Source organism: Girardinichthys multiradiatus, chromosome 21 (genome assembly GCF_021462225.1).
Source record: "Girardinichthys multiradiatus isolate DD_20200921_A chromosome 21, DD_fGirMul_XY1, whole genome shotgun sequence".
Taxonomy (NCBI): domain Eukaryota; kingdom Metazoa; phylum Chordata; class Actinopteri; order Cyprinodontiformes; family Goodeidae; genus Girardinichthys; species Girardinichthys multiradiatus.
Genome location: NC_061813.1, coordinates 10277508 through 10287639, shown reverse-complemented (window position 1 = coordinate 10287639; position 10132 = coordinate 10277508). Strand labels below are relative to the sequence as shown.

General features: G+C 40.2%; 1 protein-coding gene across 2 annotated transcripts; it reads right to left on the bottom strand.

The window, feature by feature from the left end:
* Positions 1-1884: 1884 nt before the first annotated feature.
* Positions 1885-8982, bottom strand: LOC124857800 (serine/threonine-protein kinase pim-1-like). Of its 2 annotated transcripts, XM_047349256.1 has the most exons (9): positions 8779-8981; positions 8073-8369; positions 6824-6973; positions 6582-6676; positions 5130-5177; positions 4822-5040; positions 2873-3050; positions 2593-2763; positions 1885-2484 (listed from the first exon to the last, which is right to left on the bottom strand). In XM_047349256.1, the coding sequence occupies exons 1-9, from the start codon at positions 8831-8833 to the stop codon at positions 2393-2395; spliced, it is 1305 nt and encodes a 434-aa protein (XP_047205212.1). In that variant the 5' UTR covers positions 8834-8981; the 3' UTR covers positions 1885-2392. The 2 variants fall into 2 exon arrangements, with proteins under 2 accessions (XP_047205212.1, XP_047205213.1); XM_047349257.1 differs by lacking the exon at positions 6824-6973 and having other exon boundaries at positions 8779-8982.
* Between the last annotated feature and the right edge of the window lie 1150 nt (positions 8983-10132).

Genomic DNA, 10132 nt, shown 5'->3' with positions numbered 1-10132 from the left:
ATTCTCAATACAAATGGCAATGCAATTTTTAAAAATTTGAAAACATAAGAAGATCTTTTATTACCCTCCCAGATATAAAGTACTTTGTGTTGGTCTGTCAAATGAAATCTGAATAAAATCCATTAAAGTTTCTGGTTTTATTGTGACAAAAAGAAGGAAAGTTCAGGAGGTGTGAATCATCTAGCTACATCCTGTATTTACAAACAAGCAGGACTCTTTAAGTATGAAGGCACAGTTTGCAGAGAGCAGAACAATATCTGAGAATGAAAATAAGAAATGCAGCTGTTAGATAAAAAATGTAAGCTGTTAAAGAAAGAAAGAAACAACCTACTTTATCCATGTTCCAAAATAAAGATTATGGTACTGAATCATTATGTCGGGGACCTCCCCTCTGCTGACATGGCATCAACCTCAGCGTCCCTTCCTGCAGGTGTTGGACTCGTGAAGGAGAAGTTAGTGTTGATCCGAGGCCCAGGAGAAAAGGTTCAACCACCAGGTGCTCACTGGTAGCTCTTTTCCCAGATTTTCCAGGAAGTTTCCTATTCCAGGTGATGTCCGTCATTATATCTATGGTCTTAGAAAATCAAAGTGTTTGAATCGCTCTTGGTCTGACCCCTCCCCTGAAGCAGCTTGCCATGGGAGACCCCACCAGGGATCAAAGGCCCAGACTGCACACGCATCACGATCACGGGGGTACTCAAACCCCTCCACCACGTTAAGGTGGCGATTCTTTAGAGGGGAAAAAAAAATCAGCAGATTGCCTCAAAGCTTAATGCAATCCCCCATCCTTAGCAAACACTGGGTGACAGTGGAGAGGAAATATTCCCTTTTAAAGGAAGAAACCTCTAGCACCACCAGGCTAATGACAGGCGGCCGTCTGTCTCGACCGGCTGGTTGAGAGTACAGAAAGAGATAGAAGAGACATACACAAACACTTGGCCAGGAGGATCTGTAATCAGAAAACAGAGAACATTGTTAATGGACAGATGTTGTTGGCTGAGTTAGTTAAGATAAAAAAAAATACAAACTGCTCATATAGATGTTGTTCTCAGGATGATCTTGATGTGGAGGAAAACGTGGATAGAACACCTGAAAGACAAAGTGAGAGAAAATTACAATATAATTTCTGATGTTATGGACTGACTTTTCAATGTGTGGTGTGTCTGGTTGCCTTGCAGTGTGTTGCTCTATAAAAGTATGTATACAATGTATTCAAGTTCTTAAGTGGTATTTTTGTATTTCTTCTACAGTGGATGTTTTTCTTTTTTTGGTCCCAGCTTAATCCGGTTCAGGGTCAGTCAGGCGGATGCACTGGATGAGATGTGGGGTACATCCTGAACAGTCTATTACAAAGCATACCAGAAACTATTGAAGCCCATTTTCATAACTATGGCTGATGTAAAATCTCCATTTAAACAAACACAATGTTTATTGTACTAGAGGCAAAAACCGGAGTGTCAGGAGAATACCTACAAATCTCCAGTTGACCTAAGGGATGGTTTCTTAGCCTAAGTGTGGAAACCTTAGCATCTAGGAAGAAAACACAAATCTCCAACTAAACAAACTATGTTTTTTGGTTTGTGGAAGGAAACTGGAGCATAAAATAAAATCCATGAATATCCAATTAAGCCAATGGATGTTTTCTGGACTAATTAAGATGAGGGATATTTACGGAATATGGGGAGAAACCAGAGGACCCGGGCAAAAGCCACAAAACTCCAATTAAGCTAAGGGACCGTTCTTTAATACGGGTAAAAAGTGGCTAAGGGACATTTCTGGAATACGAGGAGAAACTGGAGCACATGGTAAAAGGCCAATGTTTTCTAATTTCTAAGCTACGAGGGACGTTTCTGGAATACGGGGGAAACCGGAGCACCCGGAGAAAAGACACAAATCTAAAGTTAACCTAAGGGATGGTTTCTATGTGTGGAAACCTTAGCATCTAGGAAAAAAGACAAATCTCCAATTAAACAATCTATGTTTTTTGGCATGTGGAAGGAGACTGGAGCAACCAAATAAAATTAATGAATATCCAATTAAGCCAATGGATGTTTTCTGGACTGCGAGGGAAACTCAAGCACAGGGAGAAAAGCCACCAATCTCCAATTGAGCTAACGGACGTTTCTGACATATGGAGCACACGGAGAAAAGACACAAATCTAAAGTTAAACTAAGGAATGTTTCTGGAATACGGGGGGAAACCGGAGCACCCGGAGAAAAGCCACGGATCTAAAGTTAAGTTAAGGGATGTTTCTGAAATGGGGACCAATCCATAAGGCCTGGGCAAACCCACTCCTAATTAGTCCGAATTTGCTGCTAATGACAAATAGTAAAAAAATGGCTTGTGAAGTATGTTACTGATGTGTGGTAATGTTTGTGTGTGTTTGTGCGTTTACGAAAACCACGGGTGGCACAGTAGCTCCTCCAGGGTGGGACGCTCCTCTTGGTTTATAGTCAGGCACTTTGTTAGAATATCCTTGCATTCTGGAAGGTTAGAGGGCAAAGAGCAACAACGATTAGATCAGAAGTAGTAAAACATGGACACAAAACTGATTTATATAAGGTGTGAGATAGTTTGACTGTTTGACCTACTTTTGGAGAGCCTTTTGCCGATCTTCAGTTCGTTTTGGAGGAAGCTGGAGGTCTTGAACATCTTGTTGTGGAGAACCTCAAACAGGAGCACTCCCAGCTGCCACACTGTTGTAGGTCCAGCACTGTAGGTCCCGTGTCTGTCAAATTCTGGTGGAATGTGATCAATAGTACCTAGAAGATGGATAAAAATAAGACAATCAGAAACTGGAAGAATAGAAAAAGCTTTGTTTAAACAGCATTGATAAATGAGAAAGGAGCAAGCTATCTGGTCAAATCGTACCATAGAAAAGCTCAAATTTTCTTCTGTTGTCATAGCAGCTTAAACCAAAGTCTATGAGATAAACTCGTGGGACTCCTGAGTTGGTCTCAATCAGGATGTTCTCTGCTTTAATATCTCTGTGGAAGATGTTTGCATGCTGAAGGTGAATCCCTGCTTCCACAAGCTGTTTCATTATGATCTGTAAAAATAGAATAATGTGGAGGTCAGAAACTGCATAGATGAGAGTATTGGTGAGAAATAAAGGGCCTTGCAAGAGTCTTTGTTTCTTCTGGTCATAAAATATTACAAAATTGTTAAGTGTGTTGGACCACTTGTTTGCTGAATATTGGACCATTTGCACGTTGCTGGACGCCACTATGCCTTTCAAACACCATCGCCCATTTTGTACTGCAGGATAGTCTGTTCCTACAAATCCCAGCGGGCAATGCGGCTGATAGGACGGGGGCGTAACAGCCCTGAGGCCACCATCAACTATATAACAGAGTATGAGACGGCCCACCATTTGCTTTTCACGCTGGAAACCGGACCAGCAACTGAAGAGCGTCCCTCTGGAGAAAAAGCCCCACGTGGATTTTATCCATTCTCCTTCGTTGGCCAACGAGAAAACTAAGCGAATTCAGCTTACAGGAATAAGAAGGCTTGTAAGTTTTCAACTTTACCAATCGAAGACGTGAGTTTAACACATAACCAAAAAGACCACGGAGTTTTCAAGGAGACGCAATTTTTCCTCCTTGTTTTTGTACCAGTCGACTAGTGACGGTCTGTCATAATTTTTCTACCTTTCTGCCACGGAGGTCACCAAGGAAGAAAACGGACTGCTTTGCTGAGTATCCGCGGATGCGTGGAACTCTTCACCCCCCCTCTTGCTCTCCCTCTACTCAGAGGAGACGACAAGTAAAATCCACCTTTTATTTTTATTTCTTTATTAGGAATAGCTTGGGCAGGGTAGAGGAGGTTTTAGTGCGATGTAGAATCGCCACTTATAGTCTAATGTGTTCTGAATTGTATGTGCATGCGACATCTTATTGAAACTTTGAAAAGCCGCTGTGCTTTTCAAACTGTGTGTGTTGTAACACCTGAGAGCACGCTCAGGGCACCTTTTAAGGTCGGACTGTTATAACCTCATGGTTAAATTCCACTGTTTCCTTTGTTTCCAACTTCATGTTTTACTGGTTTGCCGCCAAAAAGGTTTATGATCCTTTGTGTGCGCTGAGTTTACAACTTTGCTTGGGGGTTTTATGACCGCCCGTGTCCCGCTGAGCTACACTTTCTGGCGAGCCACTTCCCAAAACTCCGCACAGTGTCACATTATCATTTATTTGGCATAATTGCTGGTTTGATTCTATACACACCCACTGCTGTTTTGTTTTATTTGTTTAGTTAGATATTTTACCCCTATTTGTGTAGAACTTTGCATGTTTGATTAGGTGAAGATTATTGAATTGGAGAGCGAATTGTGTCAAGACTGTTGATTTAATAAATAGATAAAGAGAAGGCGTTTGGGTATATTTTGTGCAAGAGTGATTTGTCAGTCAAAATAAGGTTAAAGTTCCCCATGTTTTGGCAGAAACGGTTGATTAAACAGTGACATCTAGTAATAGTTATCAATTATTACTGAGTATTTAACGGTTGTAATTATCAAGGGCTTTAGACTTCAATTACAACACCAGAGGACATCTCTGGCTTCGATTCATAAATAAGGATTTTTGGTTAAGAAATTTATTTTGTCAAATTATCATTTTCAATTATAATTATTGATCAATATTAATTAATCAATAATCCTAATCCTAATAAGTGGATTCGACAATTTTATGAGATATGAAGACATTTGCACAGTACAGTATTTCAGCGTCTGTCTTTAATCATATTTAATATGAAAAACAAAACAACAAAAGCAGCACCATTGACAAGATCTCTACAGCAAACCCAAACCCCATCCAGCAGCTCACCTTGGCCTCCTTCTGTTTTAGTGGACCTTTGTGATCTTTAAGGTGGTCAAAGAGGCTCTCAGCAGACATGGGCCTCTCCATCACTAAAATCAGCTCCTGGTCCAGATCATACCAGTCCAGCAGGACCACCATGGATGACTGCCCCACTGAACTGGTTGTTACAGCCCTCAGTTTTAACATGACAGCCACTTCCAATGCCAGCTGCCTGCCATTCTCATCCTGAAACATCCCAAAAACAGGAGAAAGTCAGAATTAATCTGGAATCCAGTAAGAAATAAAACCAGTACCAGATGGTGTTGTTCACTTACCTTATGTGTGAGGACCACTTTCTGGTTTGGGATATGTTTAATGGCTACCTGCAAGATAGCAACAAGACTTTGGTTAGAGCCATTTCATCATGTTAGGTGTGTCCTTAAAGGGATATTTCAAATTTTTTAAGTGAGGATCTCTGAAAATATCACTAATATGTTTATACAACAAATTGAAGCAACAATGAAACATTTCTAAATGTCATGATTAATTCTCATTGGATGATCAGTCAAAATAACCCCCTCTAGTGGTTCAAGGAGGTATTGTTATCTTGATGGTTCCAGTGATATGCTGCTGCCCAGCATGTTAGCGTGAACTCCAAGTTCTTCCAAGTTCTGCTCCTACTGTCTACTGCAGGTTAAAACTGTTACTGAATATAACTTCACAGAACCTCCCTTTGTGTGTGTTTCCTAGCATTTGTTACAGTGTAAGGCCCATTTTTCCAACATGTACTGTGTTGTGAGCTCTTAATGGGGCTCAAAGCCTGGGCCTGGGCCCCACAGTGCTTTTTGGGGTTAGGGGTCAGGTTTAGGACTAAGGTGTGAATTGAGTTTAGGTTAGGTTAGGTTTAGAGTTAGGGTCAGGCTACAGCAATGAATGGAAGTCAATGCAAAGTCCGTGTAAGCATAGGAGAACAATACAGACGTGTGTGTTCTTGTACTTGTTGCTGAGTGAGAACCATTTTTCATATTTTTATTGCAAAGTGAGGACATTTTAACAAAGTGAGGACATTTTCCTGGTCCTCACTTTTCTTAATTCCGTTCTTGGAACAGGGGTTAGGTTTAGCATCGGGGTTAGGCACAAAAATCAAAGAAAATGAATGGAAGTCAATGGAAGTAACTGCAAAGTCCTCATAAAGATAGTAAAACACGGATGTGTGTGTGTGTGTGTGTGTGTTCTTGTACTTGTTGCTGAGTGAGAACCATTTTTCGTATTTTTATTGCAAAGTGAGGACATTTTGACAAAGTGAGGACATTTTCCTGGTCCTCACTTTTTCAAATTCTGTTCTTGGGACAGGGGTTAGGTTTAGCATCGGGGTTAGGCACAAAAATCAAAGAAAATGAATGGAAGTCAATGGAAGTAACTGAAAAGTCCTCATAAAGATAGTAAAACACAGATGTGTGTGTGTGTGTGTGTTCTTGTACTTGTTGCTGTGTGAGAACCATTTTTCGTATTTTTATCGCAAAGTGAGGACATTTTGACAAAGTGAGGACATTTTCCTGGTCCTCACTTTTTCAAATTCCGTTCTTGGGACAGGGGTTAGGTTTAGGACTAGGGTATGAATTGAGTTATTGTTAGGGTTAGGTATTAACTGGTTAGGGTTAGTGTTAGGGTCAGGGTTAGGCACTAAAAATCAAGGAAAATGAATGGAAGTCAATGGAAGTAACCGAAAAGTCCTCATAAAGATAGTAAAACACGGATGTGTGTGTGTGTGTGTGTGAACCACTTACAGGTAATTTATCCTCCTTCCGATAGCCAGCAAACACATATCCAAAGCCTCCTTCTCCAAACTGATGCAGCTCAGTATATTTCTCCTCAAATTTGGCTAAACACAGAAATATGGTTTAGTTTCCCAAATCATCAGAATAAAACCCTGTTTGCTCAAGTTACTCAGTTCTAACTACCATCATAGCTGAGTTGTGTCTAATAATAAATGCTGATGTTACAGATCTATCACTACTTAAACTCTGACCTCTTTGGGAATCCGCGCTTTCTTGTTTGGTCTCTGTCTTCACCATCTTCCTGGGTGCTTCTTTGAATTCCTCAGCCTTCCTCTTCAGAATCCACTTCCTTAAATCTCCTGTTTCTTTACTGTAATGTGCCAGATTGGAGCTGCTGGTTTCTAATGATAAGAATAACCCATAGAAACAACATGAGCATTTTAACATTCACACAGACCATGAGAACAAAATGTCTTGAAAGAAGAAGAAGAATTACTGTGGCTTGTAAAAGGATTTATACTTATGTTACACCCACAAAATTCATTGTGTTTTATTGGGATTTCATGTAATGGACCAACATGAAGTAGAACATGAAGTGGAAGGAAGAGCAAAAGTGTTTTGAAGTGTGTTTCTACCACTGGAGATGTACTGAGATTAAATTACACACAGATGGACTCTTTTAACTGATTAGGTGACTTTTAAAGACAATTGTATGGGGTAAGAACGCTGTCACAAACAATATGTATGTAAAGATGGAAATGTGTGCGTATTAGTCAATAGTTGTGTATAAGTAAAATCCAAAAGAGGTATTGTATATTTTTTCTATAAGAATACAAAATAAAATGTTACAACTTCAAGAAATTACAAACACACCAGCAGAAGAAGAACAAGAAGAAGAAACAGCAGCACTAGCGCTAAGATGACAGACCAAGAAACTACGGTACAAGGCCAGGTAATGTTAAAAAGTTTATATATGTCTTAATAACGTTAATATATGCTCTGGGTCGCTGATGTAAATTCGTATTCTCATAGAAAAGAAATCGTATTCACAAACTGTTATAGCATATTGTATTCATGAAGAATAAACCACAGCTGTAAACTTGAACTCTGTGTTTGTAAATTATTGCAGCTGTAACATTTTATTTTGTATTATTAAAGAGAAAATATACAATACCTCTTATGGATTTTACTGATGTACAAATGTTGACTAATATGCACACATTTTCGTCTTTACATACACATTGTTTTTGACAGCGTTCTTACCCCATACAATTTGTGCATTTTTAATTAGCAATATCAGAGTAAAAGGGGCTGAATACAAATATACTCTACACTTTTAATATTTTTATCAGTTAAAAAAAATAAAACCATGTACATTTTTCTTCTGCTTCACAATTATGCACTACTTGGTGGTCTATCACATATCATCCCATTATTATTTCAATAACTATCATGTGAATCTAAGTTTAAACAAACAGTAATTTCATTAAACCAACCAACCTCTGCTGTTGTCCACCAAGGAGGAAGGTGACTCTTTAGTCAGAACCAACTCCAGGAGTCCCTTCTTCCTCTTCTTGACTGGTGGCAAAGGTCCCTCTCCTTCTTCGGTCATTTTCCTCTTTGCTCTCCTCACTGTCCTGATCTGGTCCTGGCAGCTTGTAGAGGGTTCAGCCACCTCAGAGACCCTGGACCTTTTTCTGGGGGCCTCATCTGCACTATTATTATTTCTTCTACTTTTCTTTGATCTGCTGTCCTTCACAGACTCTGGACCCTGTAGCGTGGTGCTGCTGTTGCTCTCTAAAATGACAGACATTGGAAAGGATTTGTCTTTTTTTGACTACTTGTTAAATACTGTTTTATTTCTGTGTCACTTCACAGACTGATATCTGTTCAGGGACTTTATTTCACAAACTTCTCAACTTTTAACCCATTTTGACCATGATCCATTGTTCTGGTAGAAGTTAGAACAGATTCACACATCTCAATGTTCCCAACCAGAGATAGAACGTTTCTAACACAGAAATCCTGACTGATTAAAAGCTCTAAATCTTTTAACTATATTTTAAAAACACAACTATGAGCTGACCATCAATCCTCAGTGTGTAAAATTAAATAACTTGTTAAATATTCGTACATCTCTCTCTGCAAAAACTGAAAGATACAAATTTTCTGGGTCATCTTGATTGCAACTCATGAACTCAGTTACCTTCTGTTCTCCTGAGGGCTGAAGTGTTAAACGTCTCTGCAGAATATTTGTCCATCTTTGTTTTCTGTAGATTTCAGCGACGATCAGTTCACCTACAAGCGACGGTAGTTTGAAGTCTCTTACCTTCGTGTTACTCTGTCGGATCTCTGAGAGACTTCTGAGCTCAGGTTGGAATGTTGGGTTCTGACTCTGCTGTGACATCATAAAGAACATCATAAAGTATGGTCACAGTGCTTAACATGTAGTTAATATTGCCTAGCAACCGCCCACACGTATGATCTGACTTAACCTAACCTACAGAACACAAAACGATCACCTTCTCATTCAAAGAGTTGTCTTTATTTTCATGACTATGAATATTGTAGCTTCACACTGAAGGCATCAAAACTATGAATTAACATGTGGAATTATATACTGAACAAAAAAGTGTGAAACAACTGAAAATATGTCTTATATTCTAGGTTCTTCAAAGTAGCCACCTTTTGCTTTGATTACTGCTCCGCACACTCTTGGCATTCTGTTGATGAACTTCAAGAGGTAGTCACCTGAAATGGTTTTCCAACAGTCTTGAAGGAGTTCCCAGATATGCTTAGCACTTCTTGGCCCTTTTGCCTTCACTCTGCGGTCCAGCTCACCCCAAAACATCTTGATTGGGTTCAGGTCCGGTGACTGTGGAGGCCAGGTCATCTGGCGCAGCACCCCATCACTCTCCTTCTTGGTCAAATAGCCCTTACACAGCCTGGATGTGTGTTTGAGGTCATTGTTCTGTTGAAAAATAAATTATGGTCCAACTAAACACAAACCGGATGGAATAGCATGCCACTGCAAGATGCTGTGGTAGCCATGCTGGTTCAGTATGCCTTAAATTTTGAATAAATCCCCAACAGTGTCACCAGCAAAGCAGCCCACACCATCACACCTCCTCCTCCATGCTTCACGGTGGGAACCAGGCATGTAGAGTCCATCCGTTCACCTCTTCTGCGCCGCACAAAGACACGGTGGTTGGGACCAAAGATCTCAAACTTGGACTCATCAGACCAAAGCACAAATTTCCACTGGTCTAATGTCCATTCCTTGTGTTCTTTAGCCCAAACAAGTCTCTTCTGCTTGTTGCCTGTCCTCAGCAGTGGTTTCCTAGCAGCTATTTTACCATGCTGATTCACACAGTCTCCTCTTAACAGTTGTTCTAGAGATGTGTCTGCTGCTAGAACTCTGTGTGGCATTGACCTGTTCTCTAATCTGAGCTGCTGTTAACCTGCGATTTCTGAGGCTGGTGACTTGGATGAACTTATCCTCCACAGCAGAGGTGACTCTTGGTCTTCCTTTCCTGGGGCGGTCCTCATGTGAGCCAGTT